General features: G+C 40.4%; 1 protein-coding gene, 1 long non-coding RNA gene and 1 pseudogene across 2 annotated transcripts; all 3 read right to left on the minus strand.

Annotated features, from left to right (window-relative positions):
• Positions 1–351: 351 nt before the first annotated feature.
• ZDBF2 (zinc finger DBF-type containing 2) lies at positions 352–16,625 on the minus strand. Its single transcript, XM_045575471.1, has 4 exons — positions 16,504–16,625; positions 12,838–12,922; positions 12,558–12,756; positions 352–9,645 (listed from the first exon to the last, which is right to left on the minus strand). Exons 1-4 carry the CDS (start codon positions 16,561–16,563, stop codon positions 2,628–2,630), a joined length of 7,362 nt encoding a protein of 2,453 aa, XP_045431427.1. The 5' UTR covers positions 16,564–16,625; the 3' UTR covers positions 352–2,627.
• LOC118709917 lies at positions 11,687–12,054 on the minus strand (annotated as a pseudogene).
• Positions 16,626–17,609: 984 nt separating the features above from the next.
• LOC123651682 lies at positions 17,610–23,597 on the minus strand. Its single transcript, XR_006740564.1, has 3 exons — positions 23,303–23,597; positions 18,703–18,755; positions 17,610–17,769 (listed from the first exon to the last, which is right to left on the minus strand). It is a non-coding gene; the product is annotated as an uncharacterized LOC123651682 (long non-coding RNA).
• Between the last annotated feature and the right edge of the window lie 249 nt (positions 23,598–23,846).

Raw genomic sequence — 23,846 nt, forward strand, 5'->3', positions numbered from 1 at the left:
AAAACATCAACTGTTTTATCTGCAAATTAAGCCAAAATATATTTTGACAAAGGGGCACATCTTGTAACCTACCAAATTCTGAAAGTAACTCATTTCTAATTTAACTGAAATTATAATTTTTACAACTTCCTGCTTTCAAGCTTGCCTAAAATAATAATGATTACAGCCCTAACCGGTTTGGCTCAGTGGATAGAGCGTTGGCCTGTGGACCCAGGGGTCCCAGGTTTGATTCCGGGCAAGGGCATGTACCTTGGCTGCAGGCACATCCCCAGTAGGGAGTGTGCAAGAGGCAGCAGATTAAAGTTTCTCTCTCCTCGATGTTTCTAGCTCTTCCTCTCTGTAAAAAAATCAAAAAAATATATTTAAAAAAATAATGATTACAGGAACTTAGGTAAATAGTTCCAAAATGTTTTAAAATACATCAGGACTGTATACTTTAACTTTTAGTAATATAATTTTTTAAATATAAATCTTTTTCCTCAAAAAAAAGGGGGGGGGGACTTAGAAGAGTTTCTAACATGGGAAAGCTAGTAAATTTTTATGTTTGATCATTTGAATGATAAGAATTGTCTTCTTTGCATGATGTAATCACAATAGATATGATACATCATAATTACACAGTGCTTTATTTCCATCATCTGTAGCTTTTAAATTTACACTAAAAGTATGCAGAATGCCTACTGATAGTACTTAGGGGGATTATATGTCTACTTCATAGGAAAAAAGATCCAATCCCCACAATATTTTCATATATTAGCTACTTGTACTTCCTAATCAGTAGGACAGTATTCTTCCTAAATTAAAATTGGAAAATTATTTTAAACCAGTGATCCACAGTGATATTTTAAGAAAGGAAATTAAAATATTTTATATGAGGCAAAGTTAAAGTTGCTTTACAACTAAAAATAAACATTTATCCACTTTTTCAACATAATTACTGGTTTAAATTTAATGTAAATAAATTCAGAAGTAAAGAAATTAACACCATCATAGCATACGCACAGGTTAAATAATGGCCCCTGAAATAAACTACACTTAGAAATCAACTGTTACAACACTATATTTCATTAATTCTAAGATAACAACACATTTTTATTTCTGAAATCATGGTACACTGATATAGTTTCAATGAAATATGGTTTATACAATATTTTTTAAATTCATGTTTTCCTTTAACATTAACAATAAATAGTCCATAATCCTTGGCTTAAGGATAAATGAACCAATCTGAACTACCTCAACCAATGTCCTTGAATAAAGGATCTAAACACATTCTGAGTATCTCAGACTGAAAATCTGCTTGTATTAACATCTTCTATTTGATCATTAAAATAGTTAGCAAGTTGTCCTGCCGGTGTGGCCCAGTGTTTGAGCGTCGACCCATGAACCAGATAGATGGTCACGGTTCGATTCCCGGTCAGGACACATGCCCGAGTTTCGGGCTCAAAACCCAATAGGGTACGTTCAGGAGGCAACAGACTGATAATTCTCTCTCATCACTGATTTTCCTATCTCTATCTCACTCCCTTCTTCTCTCTGAAATCAATAAAACTTTTTTTTTAATAAAGTAGTTAGCAAGTTCAAGGAAAGCCAACCTAATGTTCAAATACCTAATTTCTCACTTGCAAAACAAGCCTCCACTGATTTGTCAATTTTATTAGTTCTTTTCAGGTATCAAGATTATAAGTACGTAATTGGCTCATGACAACAATCAATGGTCTGGTAATCAAATTACCGAACCAATAATTTCAGTTCAAGCTATTAAAAAGTAGTATGGTAGTGTCTAAAATATTTTCAAGAGATACGGCCATAGATAACCACCAACCCTTCAGGTGCAAGGGAATAAAGGTGATAGAAAAGTATACTCACATTGGCAAGATTGTTTTCCCCTTAAGATACAGTAATGCTAAAGGAAAACGGAGACTGTTTATTACAGAGATTGTGTATGTGCATGTGTCCAGATGTAGAGAGTTAGAGATTTGTAGATCCAGTTTAAATAAAGCAGAGAGAGTTTGTGCTGTGTGTATAAAATTACCAGGCAGTTTTTAAAATCTGTATTAAGGGGTTGTGGAATCTCACTATCTGGAATGCTTTTGAAAGAAAGGTTAAGTCATATCTTGTTTGTGATTAAGTCAACCTCACTCGAAAGTTGAGGTAATTACAGTTTCTTAATTGTCCAGTTAGAATACAATGTTGATAGTGCCGTTCTGAGACACACCGAATATAAGTAGATATTCATTGTTCTGATATTTGAAAAGTAAATAAGATAGCGTTAAATGTTTGCCATATTAAGTCTTATAATATTATAACCTTCTGACATGAGATACAGTCAGGAAAAAAAAATAAATAAGAGGGACTTGAGTTGGGGGAGAAAATTATATATTCTGTGCTAAATTATGTGACATAAATTAAGATGAAGTTCTTCTATGGCAAGTGGATAAAGGGTCTTTTGAATCTTTTTTTTAATAAAGGACCTTAAACACTAATTTTAAAATAATATAGAAGTTCTGATGAATGCTGTCTATAGCAAAGTAGTTGAAGGTTAATTTTTTTTTGTCATAGTTGGGAGAGCTATGTTCTCTAATTGTCAAATATATTTCAACTGAAGCTCTGAATCTCAACTGGCTTCAGCACAAACACTTGCGGCCTGCCTTACTGAGCAACAGCTTGTGTAGAAGGCGAGTCATCCTTCTGTCAGAATATGGCACCTGAGAATATAAACTTCTCAGCTCATATATTCTGACAGGTTTGGGTCGCCTTTTTTGCTTTCTTCTGGGGCGTTTTTTGTTACCATTCTTCTTCGTTTCTTCAGTGCTGGGAGAATCCTGCACGGGTTGCTGGGGAGAAGAGCTGCTGACAGCACCAAGCTGCTCTTCGGCATCAGCTGATGGAACTGAGTCTGAAACCTTCTTGGCTGGTCTCTTCGCCTTCTTGACTCTTCTGACAACAGATTTGATCTTCTTAAGATGCATCCCAATAAAAGCCCTTCTGGACTGGTGTTTGTGCCGCAAAAAATCAGAGACTTCTGAAATGTACTTCTTAACTATGTCATTTAGTGTGGAAGGAATCCAAGCTGACTGCTTTTCTGATGTGATTCCAGTTATTTCCTGAAGAATAACTTGTTTGTCCACCTTTTTTAGTAAGTCTGGCTTATTAGTAGTTGTCGCCTTCCTTCTCTGAACCTTCTTTTTATTTTTTGAGTACTTCTTTCTCGCTGATTTTCGTGGGGTTTTGGCAGCATCACCGTTTAAGAGAGTTAACAGGAAATTCTTCTCTTTCAGAAATTCACCAGAGTTCAAGATCTCCGATTTTGCCAGAAGTACTGAAGACCCATTGTCCCCCTGGTCGGATGTTAATTCGTGTCTTACTGACACTGTAATGAAAGGTGATGCAGGAGAACTTTGTACATGAGCATCGTCCTCTCCTGCACTGGAGATCAGGTCGCTGAACTGAATTTGAATCCAGTCATCATTCTTGTCAGGTCCTGGTATTTTTGTGTTCAGAGGAGGATCAATTACAGTTTGTTTATCCAGTGGATCATAAGAACCAAGTTTGTATTTGTACTGGATTTTAATGTCCTGCTTGTTTTTATCATTTGGCTGGCTAATTTCAGAGACGTTCAAGGATTCCCCTTCATTCAGCTTAAGATTTGAAGAACCATGGAGTAAGGCATTGGGGTTCAAAGGCTTCAAAATGTTAGCATATGATTCAAGAAATTCAAGTCTTCCGATTCGGATTTTCTTTTTTGGTCTCCTGTTGTTGTTTACAGGTAAGCGTTTCAGGGATGGCGAGTATGTCTCATGTTCACTTACTGTTTTGGTCACTACGTAACTCATGACACTGGTTTGACCTTCACTGCTGACTTTCACGGTCTGGTATCTTGAGGTCACTCGCCAGGTTTGTTCATAAGACATCTTTCCTATAGGGTCATCTAAGGCCCCTGAAAAGTCATCAACATTATAATCACACTCTAACAGAATTTCAATGAATGCAGTGTCATTTAGGTCCGATGAGACAAAATTCCGTTCTCCATTGGAATATGTTGTTCTCACATTCAGGGTCTCAGAGTCATCATCAAAGTAACAGTGGAAGCGGCCTTCCTTAAATTCCCTCACAAGAGTGTTAACTTTTACGTCATCTTTTATCATTATTTGAGACCATGTTTTCCCTATAAATGAAGGAGGGACATGAGGCAAGGCTTCAAGAACTGGTTCATCAGACCTATCTTCCAAAACCAACTTTGCCTTTTTTGATCTCCTTCCAGAACCACCCCTAGAACCAGAGCTTGAAGGGGAATTACGCTTCATTTCTTTCAGGCTGAAAGACATCTTCTTCACACCTTTTTGAGTCCGGTCATGGTCAGACTGAGAAGAAGGATCACCTTGAAGGCTCACCCCAGAAACACATTCAGATTTAGAGTTCTTATTTTTTTGATCTGTACGTTTTAACTTTAACTTCAACTTCAAAGTGTTTTCTCCATTAGCCATTTCAATCTCTGCTGTCTCAGGAGGGGTATTAGTATTCTTTGCAGAAGAACCGCGTCGACCGCGCCTACCTCGTGGGCCTTTCTGATTTTTCGGAGGGTTGTCTGCTTTGGCAGCTTTCTTCTGTTGACGAGTCTTTGGTGGAGAAGTCTCTTCCCGATTACATCTTCTTTTAGGACTAGTAGATTTACCTCTCTTGCCTCTTGGGGCACTTTTTCTTGCCCTTTTTTTACCAGGCCCTGGTGATTGGCGAGTCTTGGACTGGCGAGGGGCATCTTTTTGAACGTTTATTTCAGAACCATAAGGCTCACAGGGGGACTCTTCCAGAATAATATAGTCTTTCTTCTGGTTTACTACTTTGAAAGCCTTTCTGGATTGGTTTGACTCTGACGTTGGAGAGGATTCACAAGCATAGCTTAGATCTGGAACATAACAGTCACAGCATGCACCGTCTAGGTCAAAACTTTTTGCGTTTATACCGGCAATTCCTTCCACAGTTGCTTGAGATGAGTCAATCACTGGCTGACACGAGGCACTGGAATCAGCAATCACTTCACAGTCACTATCCCCGGACACCAGGTTCACTAGCAGCACCTTCGGAGGTTCTGCTTCTGCTTCTTTGTCTGACACCTGAAAATCATTAACTATTATTTGAATAGGGACATCAGAATCAGACATTGTTTCAGAATCACTGGTCTTTTCCTCCATGCCAAGATGCACGGTCTTCCGACGGGTCATTTGAGTTTGGTCAACTGATAACTGCAGAATACCAGAACCACAATTTATTCCAGAAACACTCGGTTCACAGTGCTGATTTTCTAAGTCATTATGGTCCCTTTCCAAATTTATTTCTTTGACAGCCACAGGACACTGACCAACCACTAATTGAACAGGAGCATCAGAATCACACCTGATTTGAAAACCATCTACTTTATAGTTATCTCCCAGGTAAATATGGCCTTCCTTCCAAAGGCTGACTTTACCAGCATTTTCGAGCTGGTCAGATGGAAGAGGATCGTCACAAGTAAAAGTTATTTCAGAATCACAAGGATCACTGCCCTTATATTCCAAATTAGCATGTTCCTCTTCCAAAATGTGTGGTTGCTCAACTGCTGGTTGAAGATGGACATTTGAAAGATAAATCATGGCAGAGTCCTTGGGTTCATAGCCCTTGTCATGCAGATAAACATGTCCCTCCCTCAGAAGATTTATGTCTGTAGTAGCCTCTTGAATTTCATTAGTCACAGAATGAACATGTTGATTAGAGTCAAAATTTATTTTAGGATCACTACGTTTGACCATCTTACCTTCCACGTCTACAGGTTTCTTCCAGCGGTTAATCTCCTTAATAATTTCCTCAGTTTGGCCAGCCACTGACTGAAAACGGACATTAGAGTCATACCTAATTGCAAAACCATCTGGTTTATAGGTTGTCTCTTCCACATCTTCATCCTTCCAAAGGCTTATTTCTTTGACGGTTTCTCTAACCTGCTCAGCCACTGACTGAAGAGGGTCATCAGAGTCAAAACTTATTTCAGAACCACAGGATTTATGCTGTTTCTCTTCTAGCTCAATGTGCCCCTTCTCCAAAGCAGTTATTTGAGATTGTTCAACTGCTAACCGAGCCAAGTACTCAGAATCCAAGCTCATGTCAGAACCACCATATTGGCTGGTATTATCGTCCATGTCTACATCACCTTCATTCTCAAGGTTTATTTGTTCAACAGCGGCTTCAGGTTGATCAGGCACAGATTGAGGAGAAACATCAGAATCCTGTATTAATTGAGTCTCATTAGGTTTATCGACTTTATTTTCTGGGTCAATAGCCTTTTGTTGCCACGGGTTTGTTTTTTGCATCACGTCCTGATATTGTGCAGTTAATGGCTGAAGAGGGTCATTAGACTCAAAATTTACTTTATGATAGCTAGATTCGCTGCTTGAGTTCTCTGGATCAGCGTGTTTCTTCTTTAAAAGGGTTAGCTGAGGTTTCTCAATGACTGATGGACGAGGGGGACCAATATCCAAATTTATATCAAAACCTCTAGATTTAGCACTTTCAACTTCTGGGTCAGCATGGTCCTCCCTCAGAACAGCAGGCTGAGGTTTTTCAGTCATCAAATGGGGAAGGACATTTATTTCAGAGCCAGTATAATTATCACTCTTGTTTTCTAAAACATATTTATCTTTCTGAACATTTCTTTCTTGAATAGCTATTTGAGGTTCAGTCACTGAATAATGAGGGACATCAGAATCGAATTTTTTTTTAGAACCGCTAAATTCAGCATGCTTTTTTTTTTGAAGCCGCATTTCTTTAAGAACTACGTCAGTTCTTTGAATAACTGACTGTTGGGGGATACTGAAATCCGATCTCGTTTCAGAAACACTTAATTCCTTTCCCTTATCTTTTAAGTTTTTTTGTTCTTCCTTCTGACGGTTTATTTCTGTCGCAGCTCTATCAGGATGATTGGTCACTGAATGAGAAGTAGAAGATTCCAAAGTGTTTTCAGGAACATCAGGTTCATTGCCTTTATTTTCTTCATTCTGGAGGTTGACTTCTTCGGTGGGATTTTCAGAATGTCCAATTGCTGAAGGAGTATTCAGACTTAATCCAGAAACACTAGGTTCAATGTGCATCGGTGGTTCTTCTTGAAGTTTTCGTCTTTTAATGAGAACTCCAAAAGAATTTGGCACTGAAAGAGGAGAGACATAAAAATCTGAACGTATTTGAGAACTACTGGGCTCATCATTCTTCCTTCGTAGGTGTGCACGGTCTTCTTTCTGAATTACTACTTTGTTAACACCTACGTCGGGTTGATGAGTCTCGGAAGGGAGAGGTATATTGGGATCAAAAGTCATTTCAGAACCACAAAATGAATTATTCTTGTTTTTTTTTGCAGCAGGTTCTTCCTCGGCTACTTGAGACTGGTCAGCTACTTGAGATTGGTCAAATCCTAAATAAAGAGGAATATCAGAAATAAAAGTTATTTCAGAGCTATTTGACCCACAGCTCTCATCTTCCATGTTACTGTCCTTTTTTTTTACCTCAGAATGCTCAGTAACTGACAGAAGAGGAGGATCAGAATCAAAGGTCAACTCAGAGCTGGAGCACCCGTAGTTCTTCACTTCCATGTCAACGCTTAACTCTTTCGTGTTTATGTCGCCCAGAGCTCCGGGAGGTTGTTCATTGGCTGGCTGTTGAAGAGAGGCATGAGGGTCCACCCTTGGTTCAGGAGCACTAGCGTCAGCACCCTGATTCTGTGGGTCAACAGCTGTGTCTTGAGGGTCTGCTTCTTGAACTGCTACTTGAGGCTGAGCAGCCACGAATTGGGCATCAGGGTGGATATTCATTTCAGGACGACGATAGTCAGAGTCCATATCCACAATGTCGTTGTTCTCTCTCGGAAGGTTTATTTCTTCAGCAGCGCTTGGAGGTTCATCAGTCACTGCCTCAAGAGAGGCGCCATAGTCAAGGTGTGCTTGAGCACCACTGGGTTGGTTGTCATCTTCCAGGCTGGCAGGGCTCTCCTTCAGGTTGCTTTCTTTGACAGCCAGTTGGGGATGAACAATTACTGACTGAAGAGAAGTATCACAGCCACTTTCAGAGCCACTCGACCCATAGTGCATGTCAACCAGGCCAGCGTAAACCTCCTCCTGAGGCTCTGGTTCAGCTGCAGCCACTGGGAGTTGCTCAGTCCCTGGCTCAAGTGGTAAGTCAGAACCGGCGCTTATTTCAGAGCTACCGGAGTCCATGGGCGCCTCCTGAGGAAGGCCTACTTCTTCTGCAGGCTGCTGTGCGTTGTCATCGGTTGGCTGAAGGGAGGCATCACCATCATAGTTCACCTCAGAATCACTAGAATCATAGCTTTCGTCAACCAGGCGGATGGGCACCGCCTTCGGAGCGCTCATGCCTCTCACAATGACTTGAATTCGGTTGGTAGCCAGCTGCTGCTGAGGGGCAGCGTGAGCAGAACTTACTTCAGAAACAGAAGGCTCGCTACTGGGAGGCTGCACAGCCTCACGTGCCCCCTCTGAAACGACTGTTTCTGTGGCAGTCACTTTCGGTTGGCCAGCCAGGGCGAGAAGAGAGGAACTGCGATCCACACTCACTTCGGGACCTCTTGGTTCAGGGGTCTTATCTTCGTGGGCAGTTGGCTCCTGGCAGCAAAGATCTTGGACAGCCACTGCAGGCTGGGCAAACACTGACTGAGAGCCCCATGCCAATGCCATGGAGGTGATCACCGAGTGTTTCTTTTTGAATGCTAGCTTGGGGGCTAGCTTGGGGGCCGGCTTGGGGGCTGGCTTCTTGAAGACCGAGTGCTTTTTCTCTTGGGCACGATCCATAATAGGAAGGAATTTGTCACGGCGCTTTGGGATGGCGCCTTCAATGAGTCCTCTTTTATAAATCTCATCATCTATATTCTGACTGGTCGAGGGGTTAACTGCTAGTGTGGTAACAGGCGCAACATTTGAGGAACCCTCAGGACCCACAGATGCATGAGACTGAACGCCAGCGGAGGAAGTTTCACCCCGAGATTCTACATCTTCCTGTGTAACCGGTTTATCTGGATTTATATCTACAGGTTTTCTGTTTGACTCGTTAGGTGTCGGATTGGACATTGAAGCGTAACTGGTTGAGGGCATAGGCTCGCTAGGGCCCTCGTCTTCCTGTACAAGGTCAACTACGTTTAGGGCACGTGTGTTAACCGAAACTGAACTGGCTGCCGCTGCCACCGCCAACCTAGCAGCACTAGTTATAACTGGTCGAGCATTAGCACTTTCGCGCAAAAGACTAGCAGGAGCAGCAGAAATCACTGAGGGACCTCCGGTATTTGTAGCTTGACCAACATCTACTGGACTAAATTCTCTCCGGCCACTCCTAACTTTATAAACAAATTTCAAGGGCTGCTGCTGGCCCCTCTCAAATTTCTGAATAACTGATGCCCGCATCGGAACGCCCTGTCTACCTTCCTGTGACCCACTAGGCCCAGGACGCGACCCTTCAGAAGGCTCAGGATTCTGGGTCACGGCTCCGGGAGCCTCGTCAGCCATTCCTTCAGACGCGGAATCATCCATGAGAATCACTTCAGCAGATGCTTCGTCTTCCCCAGCAGGGGCTGCGATATTTCCAGAAGGTCCGGGATTATTTTCATTTGGTCCTGATCTAAAAGGGAAGGGGGGCAACCATAAAAAAACAAATTTAATATCTGTTTTAAAAATGTTTCAATAAGGGCACAAGGTTATTTTCTTTTTATCCTGGGCCAGATTCTCCAAGGACAAAGAATGGAGCCCACCACACCAGGCTTTACAAGGCATTTCCGTAACGTAATCAGTGCAGCAGGAAGTCACCCCTGCCAACTGCAACATAATAAACACAAATGGCTCCTAAACACACGAAAAATGTAAAGGCAGACCTCGCTTTCCAGTTACCAGAGCAGCAAAGAGCATGAAGTTGAACGTGTTACCTAACCTTCATGCTTTTGCCCCCCTCTGCCCTCCCCTCCAAAAGAGGAAATAATGCTATTTCCCTCGTTAGATTGTTTTGAAAAGTAAACTAGTTGTTACATGTAAAGGGTATTTTTTTAAATTCTGGAAAGGAGTAATCACTCACAGGTATTAACTATTATTATTTTAACATACTGTTTGGGCAAAAGTGCAAAGTCAGGCACTTTAACACATTATTGGCAGGAATATAGATGAGTTTATATGAAGAAAATTTTGTAATGTGTATTAAAATTTTAAAATGCCAAGAAGAGTCTAAGGAGATATGACAAGTTAATGTAATCTGATTATCCTGGTGGGATCCTGAACAACAACAAAAAAGACATTAGGGAAACCTGAATAATCTGCAGAATTCAGTTAATGTATTACATTGGTTCATTAACTATAACAAATGTACCACACCAATGTAAGATGTTATTAATAGGGAAACTGAATAAGGTTGGTATATAAAAACTCTCTGCACTATCTTAATTTTTCTATAAGTCTAGAACTACCTAAAAATATAGGTTATTGAGAGTAATAAAAATGTTAAATATATTAACTCCTAAAAAAATTCCTTTATTACATATTTTTAAATTTGAGAGATGCCACAATTGCCTACGAGAATATGCATACAAGCATTGGCCACATGTATACTTTTTTAATGTCCTAGATATTCCTACTGTTTTTCTTGCCCATAAAAATATCACAATTAATATTAAGATAGTGTTTTGGTGGTGTAAAATAAAAATATTAACCCTGGCATCAAACATAGTATCATGATGAACCAAAAATTGCCATAGGTTTTCATACTTCTGAACTCTAATCAATAAAATTACAGTACAATAACCACTTTACCCTAGTTTTTAAGAACACTAGTGGAGTATCTCCATTTGTCTTAAACACTATCACAACATTCTCATTATAAAATTAATTTCGTGTTATTTGGCTAAGAAAGGAAGAAAAAGACAAGCAGAATCATAAAATCCAACAAGATGGCAAAATCACAAAAAGGTTAGGAATCATCATTTACATGCTTTGATTTCTGTCAACATTTGTGTGTGTATGTTTAAAGTTAATAACTAAATCACCATCTGTATTTATACTCATTTAAAACTAATTTTGCAACAAAAAAGCACTCCAAAATCTAATGACTAAATGTTAAAAATCAGTCTTTTCTATAACTCTTTTGCTTAAAAGCAAAAAAAAATTTAAACTATTTATAAATACAATAAAACATGTCAAAATCATTGAGATGTTAAAGTGGAAATTTCACACTTTAAACCTTCCATTAAAAAAAAAGAATTAGTAAACACAAATGAACTAAATGAATACCTAATTCAAGAAGATAGAAAAAATAACTAAATTCCTCCATCAAGAGAGTTGAAGAACTAAATTAAGGAAAAGAAAAACCAAAAAGGAAGAAAGGAAGGAACAAAGGAAGGAAGGGAGGGAGGAAGAGCTGATTTTTAAGAAGGCTAACTATCCAGGCAAGAAAGAAATTTTTTTAAGTATAACTTAGAAAAATATATAAAACATATATATTAAATATAATTAATAAATGTGGTGTTGGCATCTGATTAACAAACATGTGTATATGTATACTGGCATTCAAAATCAAATACAGGCTCCACTGCAGGTGGCATGGAAGACCCCTCCCACCCCGACGCCTTGGGCAGCCAGAGGCATTGTTCTCCTTCGCCGCCTGCTCTGTCTGCAGGACCCACACATCAATGCCTCCTTTCCTAAGGTACTCCAGGGTTATGGGGGCATCTTCAAAGCCCCACTCATCCCTCAGCCAATCACAAGGGTTTGCACACCCTTCGGAACTCTGCCCTCCTCATCTGCAGGCTGGACACTGGGAGGATGCTCAGTTCCTGCGTCTCTCCAATCCCAACCCCACCATCCCCCTGGCCACACTTGTGGTCCTTATAGATGTTAGTAGACCTTTGGCCTTCCATTTGACCCATGAAAAAGAAGCAATTTCAGGGGAAGTCATAGGGAGCTTCACTGAAATCCAAAGCCCTCTCTCCAGGGAGTTGCAATCCTAAATGACTCCATGCTATTGCTCCTCTGTTACTAATCTTTTTATTTTCCTTTATTGATTAAGGTATTACATATGTGTCCTTATCCCCCTACTAACCCCCTAAAATCCCCCATTGATGCCCTCACCCCCTTGTTGTGTCCATTGGTTAGGCTTATATGCGTGCATATAAGTCCTTCTGTTGATCTCTCCCCTTACCCCCACCCTCCCTCTGAGGTGTGACTGTCTGATCGCTGCTTCTCTGACTCTGGAAGCTGTTTTTGCTGCCGCCTTTTTCCCCGTGCCTAATCATGACATAATTATAAAATATCTTCATCATATATAATTATTTACTGGCCTCAAACTTTTATTTGGGGAGGGGGGAGCATTATATAGTCCATATCTCCTCTGGTGAAATGAGCAGGGGGGAGTTTCTAGGTGCCATTTCACATTAAGTTCCCTGATTCAAAGATGCACATTAAGAAGGACTGAAATGCTAGCGCAAACGTCCACTGTAACCTGTAATAATAATAGTAACCGTGTACTGACAGTATTCCGCTCCGTGGCTTTACCTGCTTTCTTGGTAATGATAGGGGTGGTGCAGCAGCACGTCCTGCAGGAACCGCTCCATCAGGCTGCTGCTGGGGACTTCGGCGTCGCGCTCTCCGGCTCCTGCTCCTCCTGATGCTTCTGGACCTCCAGGTGGTCCTCCGGGACCTCCTTGTCCTCCGGCTCCTCCTTGTCCTCCGGCTCCTCCTTGTCCTCCGGGTCCTCCGGGTCCTCCGGCTGCTCCGGCTCCTCCGGCTGCTCCGGCTCCTCCGGCTGCTCCTGCTGCTCCTGCTCCTCCTGTACCACCACCACTACCACCACTACTACCACCACCCATCCATTCTCTGTTCTGTGTGGTCATAAATCGGTGTTCGGGACTGTTCACATGCTGCAAAGAAGAAAGAAACTGAGTCTTTTTAAATGGACATTTTCAGCAGTGAGAGGGTCACAGAATGGGTTCATTTACAACACACCGAAATACCTTCTGCAAAGCAATTCTAAAACATGCATCTAAAACTCATCAATGGACTTTCTCTTAGCTGTAATAATTACATCTCTCTAAAGCTCTCCTAAGACAATCATCTTAAATGCGGGTGATTTGTGCAAAAGAGAAAAAAGATGCTTAATCACAGCATACCAAAAACCTGAAAATCTCCTAAAATCCTTAAATTATAATATAGCTATCTGTAATAACACAAATAACAACATAGCAAACTGTTATACGTTAAGGAAAAATTTAAGAGGGTGCAAAATGCTTCATGTTTTCATGTTCTCCTCCCCTCACCCCCACCCCCGCCCCATCATACGGATATCCAATTGACCCAGTCTCATTTATTGGAGAAAATGTTGCATTCCTGCTCTTTAGTGCCACCTCTGTCACAAATCAATTAGCCACAGGTGTCTTTCTGGAGTTTCTGGGTCTGCTCCCGCTCTTTCAATCATGGCCCATTGTCTTAATGACAATAGCTTAGAACATTTTGATATCTGATGTTGTTCATCTTTAAAATTAGCATTCTGCAGATGCTTACCCTTTTACATGTCCATACATAGTCTTAGAATTTTCATTTTAGAATTTTGCTAGACGTTTTACTGGAATGTCACTGAATCAATATATCAGTTTGATAGAACTGACATGCTTACAGTATTTATTTTTCCAACCCATGAATCTGGTATAATACACCAATTATGTAATTTTTCTTAAATTTCCCTCAATGTTAATCATTTGCTTTATAAAAATCATACACATATTTTGTTATATTCCCTGAGAATTGTGTTATTTGAGGCTGTTGTAAGCATCTTTTGTTTAAGTTTTTTTTTTTTAAATTGATTTTCAGAGAGGAAAAAAGAGGGGGAGAGACAGAGAGAAAGACATCTATGGGACAGTGAAACATCAATCAGCTGCCTCTTGCATGCTCTGTACCAGGAATCAAACCGTCAACTTTTTTGTGCTCGGGATGATGCCCAACCCATTGAGCCATACGAGCCAGGGTATAAATATCGTTATTAAATCTCATTTTCTGCATGCTGTTGGCATATAAAAGTACAATATCTTTTTATGTCAACCCAACAAGTTTTTTTAACTCACTTATCAATACTAATAGTTTATCTAGATAACTTTTGAATTTTCTATTCCACAATCACATTGTGTGCAAATAAGTATCGTTTTATTGATTCTTATCTAATCTTTATCATTGTAATTCTTTTTCTCTTCTTATTTATCTCACTAGAACCTCTGGTAAAATATTGCATATAGTTTTACTCAAGCACCAAATCTATTTTTTCTCAATATAGTTGAATCTAGTTTTTGCTTTTATTTTTAAATCTATTTTTATTATTCTTGCTAATATAATGTCCCTATTTAGTTTCTTTCTTGCCATCTTGTGAACTATTTTTATTATTCCAATTTGTCCCCATTAACTTATTACAGATTTCTTTTTCTAGTCCATTAATGGTAACAGTATATAACAAGCAACCTAACTTATCAAAATCTAAAATTATTTGTTACTTTTATTCTCTTCTTGCGCAATGCAAGGTCCAATATACTCAATTTACTTTCTTTCCAATTTATATGCCATTTCTGTTAATCCCATAATACATTAATTATTGAAATTGCCTACATATTTACATTTCCACTGCTCTTTATTTCTTTCCATATCTCTGAGCTTCCAACTGGAATTCTTTTCTTACACCTGAAGAAATTGCTTTTGCTATTTCCTTTAGTAAGGGTCTGCTAGACATAGTTACTTAATTTTTGTCTTTGTAAAATAAAATGTTGCTATTGCACCTCTTTTTAAATAATATATTTATTAAATAGAATTCTAAGGTAGTGTTATTGTCTTCCTTTTGCCTTCTACTGTTTTTGTTTAATATTCAGCCACATCTGCCTTATTTCTTATTTATTCATTGCCTTATAAGTTCTCCAAAGCCTTGAAATTCGAGCTTTTCTAGTTAGGACAAATTATTTTTGCTGTCATTAACATAGTCTTTTCAAATGTCAGTTTAGTGCAAGGATATCTAAATGTCTAAAATTTATTTTAAACTTTAAGCAAAAAATATTATACAAAAGCTTACTGCATAAAACGTGTTATTAAAAGTTTAATATATGTTATCATTATCAAAGGTTCAACAGATAATCTCCCAGTCAAGTGATGATATAATTTATGAGAGAAATATTAAAAAGAGCTTTGAGATTTATTATCTGCCTCTTCATGTTTATAATCAGCATTAAAAAGTGTTTCTTTTTAAAAAGGTGGAGGCGTCGAAATCACAATAATAAACACTTTTCCTTAATGTAAGTTTAAGTGATTACTATTAGATAATTAAACAAAGCAAATGCATGCCACAAAACAGATTTTTTCCACACATTATAAACCTGTGTTCGACATATAAGACGAAAGTTTAGCACTAGCAGAACCAGAACGTGATTATACTACAGCTTCATCGGTGACACGCTTCCCGTATGAACATAAATGCAAAAATCCTCAACAGAATACGAGCAAACCAAACCCAGCAACACATAAAGAGGATTATACACCATGAGCAAGTGTAATTGTTTCCCAGGAATGCAAAATTGGTTTAAAATCTGAAACTCAATCAATTGTAATTGCTATCGCAGACCGAATTCTGTTTCCCGCCAAATTTATCCGTTGACGTTTTAAACGATTCTATTTGGAGACAGGGCTCTTAGGAGCTAATGAAATAGCATCATATAGAAACATTAACTCAGAGTGAATCAAAGACCTAGATGTAAAAGCTAAAACTTTAAACACTCTTAAAAGGAATACACAGGCATAAATCTTCATGGCCTTGGATTAGGCAATCCTTGCGAGACCCGTAGCACAAGCAACAAAAGGGGGAAAAAAATTCAATTCAACTATTGTAAAATTTAATACTTTTGTGCATCAAAGCAAAAAACTAAAAGTCCTTACCTTACTTTTACATTGTCTTGCGGAATCTAATTCTCTGAATCCTTCACCCGACACTCAACCCACCTCAGGCTCTCCCGCTACTGCAGCCTCAGTGACCACGTGGCTTTTGGTTAGCAAGCCAACCACCGTCTGTCTCTGTCCTCGCTCTCCGCTCTCTCTGCCTAGAAATTCTTCCCCGGAGATAAGCAAGCCTGGCCCCTTCGCGTCATTCAAATCCCAGCTGACGTCACTTCCTGCCTCATGTTCTACTCCCTCCTCCCTTATTTTATTTCCCTCCTAACATTTTTCCCAATCTGACATGTGTATTACCTTTATGTAACTGTTTTTCTGTTTGTACCAAAATATAAGTTTCATAAATAAAGGGACCTGGTTTTGTGCGTGGTCATTTCCCTAGAACCTTAAACAGTGTCCGTCAACTAGTAGGCTGTTATTATGATCTGTTTAATGAATGAGTTTTAAAAAATGACTAGAATGTGAAAGAAGGGGTAGTCACTAGTAAGTCCTTTGAGGTGTAATAACTACATTAACAGGGTCCTCTCACCTCATCCAGATCGGTATAGCGCACGAGGCAATAGCTGCAATATCCGTATCTGCTCGGCATGTTGAATTACCAAAGTCAAAAGGTACTGTCGCTGAATATTGAAGGACTGGGAGGAAATGGCAAAAATCCACAATTCCTTACTATTACAAGGAAAATAGCCGTGATTAATATCAGAGAACAGAATTTCAATCTTGAGTCCTAACCACTCTTATTTCTCATAATTATGAAAATAGATAAGGCTTCTTCCCATGAGCTACGGTACCAATCAGTGAACTTAGAGCAAAGATGACAGCATTCACTCTAAGTGACTGATACAGTACTGAAGAACATTGTACTCAATGTTAAAGACCAATTATTATTTCTAAGTTGCGACTGTCGTATATTTTCTATACACTAATGAGGCTCATGAGTGTTCCCGTTATGTTTCTCTAGAAAGTCCCAGATTACTTAAATTGTCAGTGTAATATGTAGCGTCTAATTCTCTGTCATGAGAGGAAAGATCGCACTTGGATTTTCTGCAGAGTCCAGAAAGAGGCAGATTTGGAAACAATTTACCCAACAAAGTTGCTGAAAATAAAAACAACAACAAATTTAACCTCTAAATGCAAGACATTTCTCTTTGACAAGTACATAAACCGAATAAATGAGGAATATTTTTCCAATCGGTGTAAGGAGATTTCTCCACAAACAGTTTCCAAGTTTCTACCCCTTTAAAACCATTATCCTTTAACATTACACACTGCAGTGATTTCTAAATGAGAATAAATATCAAAATCATACTCCAACATTCTGATTTAGCAGAATTGAGACAGTCTAGAGTTTAGAATTTTTTAAATTCCCAGATAATTTTTATACACAGCCAATTCATTCACTGACGCAAAGTATATATAGCTTATGATTATTTGAGTAACAAATTCAATACAATTTTTGCTGTTTTCTTAAAGTCAAAATAGAACTGTAAAACAATTTTACCACATTTCAAATTCAAATTATTTCAAACATTGTAGATTGGGAAATATATAACAGAATGATCCTATAACATTATGAACATTTCTGACAAGGATGGCTCTGCAACAGAAAAGGTTGACTCATTAAAATCAGCATTTAAAAAATTATTTCAAGCCTTAAAACCAGTAAAATGAGAACAGAAAATAGCTTCATTAAGTAAAATGCCGTAACATTCACTTACCTATTATTTTTTATTATGAGAAACTGATTTTTCTACTTGCCACGCTTATGTGGAAAGCGAATCAGTTAAACCAGCCTCTGAAATAAAGAATATATAAGAAATGACTTAACTTGTAATTTAGGCTTATTTCCATTAATTTACTTCATTTGTAATCTGAAGCAACAAAGTGAATCTAGCTTTAAGTTTCATTTATAGATATGAAAATTTTCAGTTAGAGCAAACCCTAGAGCTTAAACCTAAACTTTGAAAATCATTATATTAAAAAGCTTTTTCGTGCTTTTTTTGAAATACAATGAAAACATTCATTGAATGAAAGGCAAACACACACACACACAATCAAAATACTTAAAATATTTTTTAAATATTTAACCTTTATGTCCTTCAACTCCCATTGCATTATTACCTGCCAGTTCCGTCATCCCCAGTGTCATATACAGTACTTGCTACAATGGCAATGCGCTACAATGAATCAGAAGCACCTGTTGGCATTTTTTTCTTTAAACTCACATGCTAAGACTCACCTGAAAAACGTACTGAATCAAAATCTGCTGGAGACAAGCCCATGCATACTCCACATATTTTTAAAAACACATTTTTATTGATTTCAGAAAGGAAGGAAGGAGAGATAGAAACATTAATGATGGGAGAGAATCACTGATCGGCTGCCTCCTGCACTCCCCACACGGGGGATCAAGTCGGCAAGTCCCCAACCCGGGCAAGTGCCCTGACGGGGGAATTGAACCGTTTTGTCCTGGTTCATAGGTGACGCTCAGCCACACTGGCCCAGGCAATTCCACATATTAAAAATGCTCCCGGGTGACTCTGATATAGGTTGAACCAATAACATGTCAATCCTTTATGTACTAATAAAATTCTTACTTAAAAAGATCATTTCTTTGGGGTCTGGGATTATATTACATTGCAAGACTAAATAGGTCTTTTTATACAATCTCTGAATTCTACTGGTACCTGGCATTTTTTTTTTTTTTAAGAAGTAGCAAGTCATTTACCTTCAGCAGAAAAGGGCAGGTATTTCATCAGCTGTATTAGTTCCAGCAAACATCTGCAAATTAAAATAATTTTTTTGAAAAAGATAAGCTCCACAAGTGTCTAGCATTTGCCAAACGAACACCTCCAAATTATATATGTTTGAAAAGGGACACAATTAAGTTTCCAAAAATAAGAAGAGGGAAAAAAAATATTAACTCTTGAACACAAAGCGCCCTACAGAGTAACGGGGATGGACCACATAATCCCCATCCAATATATCAGATCTCTGGGATTTGAGAACAGCAGCAGTAAGAGAATGTAAGGCAAAACCGTGCATCTAAGGCTAAAAACAAAGATACCATCAAACTCAAAATAAGCTCCGTAAGAAACTTTTGAAAGAAATATTTACGTGAAATTAAGTTTAGGTTCTGAACTCGCCACCCCACTCTTCATTCCTGTGCTCATTTTAATGAAAGTTACTGTCAATTCTTCACCATTGATCTATAGCTATTGACAACTCGGCCAAATTATCCTTCCCGCCCTCCCCCCCATACTGTTGTAGGCAAAGTGTTTACTCTTATCCAGGATTACTGGTGAACACAAAATGCCCATGCGTTGTATATTCAAAGACTACATACATGTTCAGCACCTATCCTGTATAAGATTTCATGGTAGAAGCTTTAAGGGATAGAGAGAAATATAAGACAAGCTTTCTTGCCCTTAAGAAGTTTAAAATGGAATTGGGAAATTAACGCAAAAAATACCAGGTGGGATCTGAGAAAAGCATTAAGCACAAATAATAACTGCTAATTGGTTTTAACAGGAGGGGCCAGGATGCATAGTAGATATGAGTGGGGGGGGGTTGTTTTTGTTTTTTTGGTTTTGTTTTTTAACTGGAAATTGGGGAATGGGTAGAATTTGCTTACACAAATTTCAGAAAAAGATATTCCAAGTAACAAAAAAGCAAAAAAGCACAAGGTAATTTGGAGATACTGAGCTGACAGGTTCAGATAGCGCTAAGGTTTCATTTAAGAACTTAAGGGGCAATAAAGCAAGAAAAGTAGATTGAGTTTTGACATGATAAGGTTTCAAAGCGGACTGAAGAATCTACACTATATTTTAGGCAGTATGGAAATATTTTGGAAAGCAGTATATATATATATACTCAAAGAATGCTTTAAAAAAAATTCTGGAACAATGGTTCTTTCCGACTCAAAAAAGCTTTTCCAGGGTAATGAATATAATTGTTAAACTACTCAGCACCATTTCCTAGAATACTGGATAAATTAATTTATATCCAAAATATTTAAGTTCAAAGGAACACTGTCCCTTAGAGCAAAAAAATTAGTCTCATTATGCTTGCAAATTAGGAAAACACAAATTTTTTCTTTAAAAATGACTTTTGTTCATTTTTATTATGAAAGTAAAATGTACTTATTATAGTACAATTATATAGCTAAAGAAATGAGCATAAAAATCAACCATTAATTAACATTTATCATATATTCTTCTTTGATCTAAACACGTTTTTATAAAAACTGGATGATATTATTTGGTCTATTCTATAGCCTCCTCTATCACTGAACCATATGTGATAGGCACCTCTATATGTTCCATAATTCCAAAACAGAATGTTTAATGATTGCATAATATTTCTTTCATCTTAGTGGTGTAAAAATAAAGCCCTCTTAATTGCTAGAACCCAGTAATTGGTAAACTCAATAAGATGATTTTTTTCAAAAATCATCAATATCAATCAGTCAATAAGATGATTTTTAAAACACATATATATCATCTTACTATTTTATCTAGCTTAAAATATAGAAATGTATTTATGTTTTATTTAAGGTCAATTAGGCTTTTCTGTTTCACTGAGGGCTTTTTTGCGCATAGGAGAGCGAGAGTTCAGTCTTTTTTTTTTTTCATTCTTTCAAAAACCTCTTCATAATTTACACTCAACAAGTTTCCATTCTGCTTCTCTAAAGCAGAACAAAATCTTAAAGACATATTCAAAACTGAGAGCACCATTATGATTGTTTGGGAATTTGTGCAACCTTTTACAGTCATCATGCCCCATTAAGAATATCAGCAAAAGCGTTTTCTTATAGTCCAAAGCATTTAGCTTATTTTTCATAAATATAGCAATGCTTACACTCTCATTTCACTGGTTTATGTCATATTTAAGACTGCACAGAGCAACATGGGGCGATGAACAGAGACGCTGGACCGTCTGAAAGGATTTCAGCGCAACTGTCTCAAACTGAAATGAAATTGCTTTTTTTTTTTTTTTTAGATTATTTCTTGCACACCTGTTTTGTTGAAATGAGTCCAGACCTATAGTATGCGTGTTTCTCGCGCTGACTTCAGTGTTGAAATATAAGCTAACAAAATTCAGAATCCCTATGGGAAATATTTGTCAGCAGTCTGACAAGAGAGACACCAATTTACTAGAAAAAAAACAATAAAACAGCAATTGGCCTGTTGAATAAAATAATTTAAATTACCCGTCAGGGAAAAGGGATACATCTGGAAAGCAATGGCCAAATACTATTTTTTTTTTTATCGTAATTCATTGTCTCTTTTCTTAACAGCAGCGTTAAACTGATTCGGCTTCCCCCCCCCCCCTTTTTTTTTTTAATTATCCATTTTATGTTGGTTTACCTCTGGTGACAAGCATTAGCCTGGACACCTCAATTCCGTCTTATTAAAATCATAATAGCTAGCTTTTAGTGGGTTCTTAGTCTGACCCCGGGATAGGTCAACAGCTTCGCAAGCATTATTTCATCTGAATATCAAACAGATTTGCAACATGTAGAAACTGAGGTTGAGAGAGAGGCGGTATTTTGTCCCAGGTCACACGCCAATACCCAGTGTAGCAGGGGTGTGACCCCAGGTCAAGCTGAGCGTCCCTGCTCCTAACCTCTTCGCTGTTACAAAATGCTCTCTCTCTCTCTGCATTATCGGGAATGCTAATTGCTTGTTTTAATATTAGGTGAAAACAAGTAATTAGGAATCTAATTTGCCTCAATAAACACTGTCACATATTGCAAAGAAAAGAGTAAAACTAATATTTAGCATAATTGCATCATTGCTCCCAATCTGAGATGAGTGCTGACAGTACCTTGGATTAGTGACTTTCACAATTAAATACCGAGGCACAGGAAAGCCAGCCACCGCGTATCACAGCCCCGCGGGCACACGGGCACGAAGGCGCGCACACACGCGCGCACACACACCGCACACACAGTTTTGCGAAAACAATACCTTCCTGATGCGTAATGTAACGCAGGCTGGTCTCGTCTGCGCTATTTTGTTTCCCTTTTTTTTTTTTTAAGTGCTTAGTTATGACTCACCAAATTAATACACAATTTACCAATGAATGGACTGAAAACTACAATTGAAAACAAAACACTGCCTCATATGATCAAGCAGAACAAACAGTATTTTCTAAAAGCTGGCCCTTCATTCATTTTATTGCCATTCAATAGCTTGGCCGTGACAGCGACGCTTTATCCCATCTTTAAGGAGCGTCTTTCCTAAGACTGACCCTTGCTGGCCAAGGTGCAGGGGGGGGGGGAGGAAAAAAAAAAACAGGAAAAAAAACCCCACTGCCTTCCACGCTCGGCTTGGGTCCAAATCCGCGCATGCTGGTCAGGCAGTGGAGGGATGTTTACGCATCTCTATAGAGAAAGCCGTCCATGTATGCAGTGGGGGGGAAAGCAGAGCGCATCCGTTACAGATATGTAACAAATGGATATAATGAATGAAACCCTAATTAACAGTGACTCTCAAAGATGAGATTGCTATGGGTATTTTTTTTTTCAGTTTTTTTTTTTCTCCCCTGATAATACCTATTTGCTGCAAATACAAATATACCTCTATTCTGGGGGTTAAAAAAACACACGTTTTCGTTCCTGGAAAGCCAGCATCGCGTTGCGCATTTCTCCCACGCGCAGCCAGAGCCTCGCGCCGGACCCCGCGGAGCTGGAGGGGCCTCGGGCTGCGCGCGATGACGACGGCGGAATTGGACCAGATTCACACAACTGTTGCGCGGCGATGGCACAACGACCGTTCACCAAAAAACCCAAACCAAAAACACACACCAACGTTTCCGAAATACATGCTACCCGCGGGAAGCTGGAAAACGCCCAAGTCCGGGGGCCGCGGGGAAGGGGCTGGCAGACAGGTGGCTCCGCACCGCGGCCCCACAGGTGCCCGCCCGCGCCCGCCCCGCGGCTGCACCGCCGACTCCGACCTCCGCGCACGGTCCGACCGCGGACCCTCCTCCGGCCGCGGACCCTCCTCCGATCGCGGACCCCGACGGAGACGCCAGGCGGCCCCGCGCCCCCCCTCCGCCCCGCGCCCCGGCTGCCGCGATCTCCGCGCCCGGAGACCAGCCCCGCGCCCGCCCGCCCGAGGGACAGAAGGGCCCGGGGACCAGGGGCGCCGAGGACCTGCGAGGCGGGCGCGGGAGCCGGTCCCCCGGGAGGAAGGAGGCGCCCGGGGCCCGCGGAAGGGAGGCCCCACCCCCGGCCGCGCGCTCCGAGCCCCGCGGGCGTCGCCCGGGCTGCGCGCCCACTCGGCCGGCCCGCCCGCCCCCGTGCCCGCCGCGGGGCTCACCTCCGCTGCAGCCGCGCCGATGCCTGCCGGGCCCCGGGGCAGACCGAGGACCGGTGGGTGCGCCGCCAGCCTATGCCGGGTCCATGGCGAGAGCCCGGACCCAGCCGTCCAAGCGCCGCGGCCGCAGAGCAGAGCCCGCAGCCCGCAGCCCGCGCGGCCGATGGAGGAGCCGCCGCCGCCGCTGCAGGAGGAGAAGGGAGTGAGAGCGTCAGCGGAGGGACCGAGCCCCCAGTCACGACTCAGCCCACGTCCTCCTCCGGGGGCGACGCTGCCTGCGCTGCAGCCCCGAATGCGCTTTGACGTCAGGGAAGGTGCGAACACAAGGCCTCTTCTGACGCAGGCTCGGCGGCCCGCCCCCAGCCCACCCCCTCTGCGGGCGCCGACCCCCTCCCTCCCGCCCGCTCCCCTCCCTGCAGCTTTTAAAGCGAACACTTCCTCCAGGGTCAGGGCCCCTCTCCGAGCTTGGGAAGCCAAACCTGTTCCAAACAGAATGACCGGGCTCGGGGCGCGGCGGCGAGGCGCCAGATAGGCACACCAAGGTTGC

This window comes from Pipistrellus kuhlii, unplaced genomic scaffold (assembly GCF_014108245.1).
Source record: "Pipistrellus kuhlii isolate mPipKuh1 unplaced genomic scaffold, mPipKuh1.p scaffold_m20_p_7, whole genome shotgun sequence".
Taxonomy (NCBI): domain Eukaryota; kingdom Metazoa; phylum Chordata; class Mammalia; order Chiroptera; family Vespertilionidae; genus Pipistrellus; species Pipistrellus kuhlii.

Excerpts from the sequence above, each read along its gene's own strand:
- ZDBF2 (XM_045575471.1), bottom strand. The coding sequence starts at position 16,563 with ATGCCGAGCAGATACGGATATTGCAGCTATTGCCTCGTGCGCTATACC. Across the intron at positions 12,923-16,503 it reads GCTATACCGATCTGGATGAG|CATGTGAACAGTCCCGAACA; the intron begins GTGAGAGGACCC and ends TCTTCTTTGCAG. Across the intron at positions 12,757-12,837 it reads TAGTGGTGGTAGTGGTGGTG|GACCCGGAGGACAAGGAGGA; the intron begins GTACAGGAGGAG and ends GAGGACCCGGAG.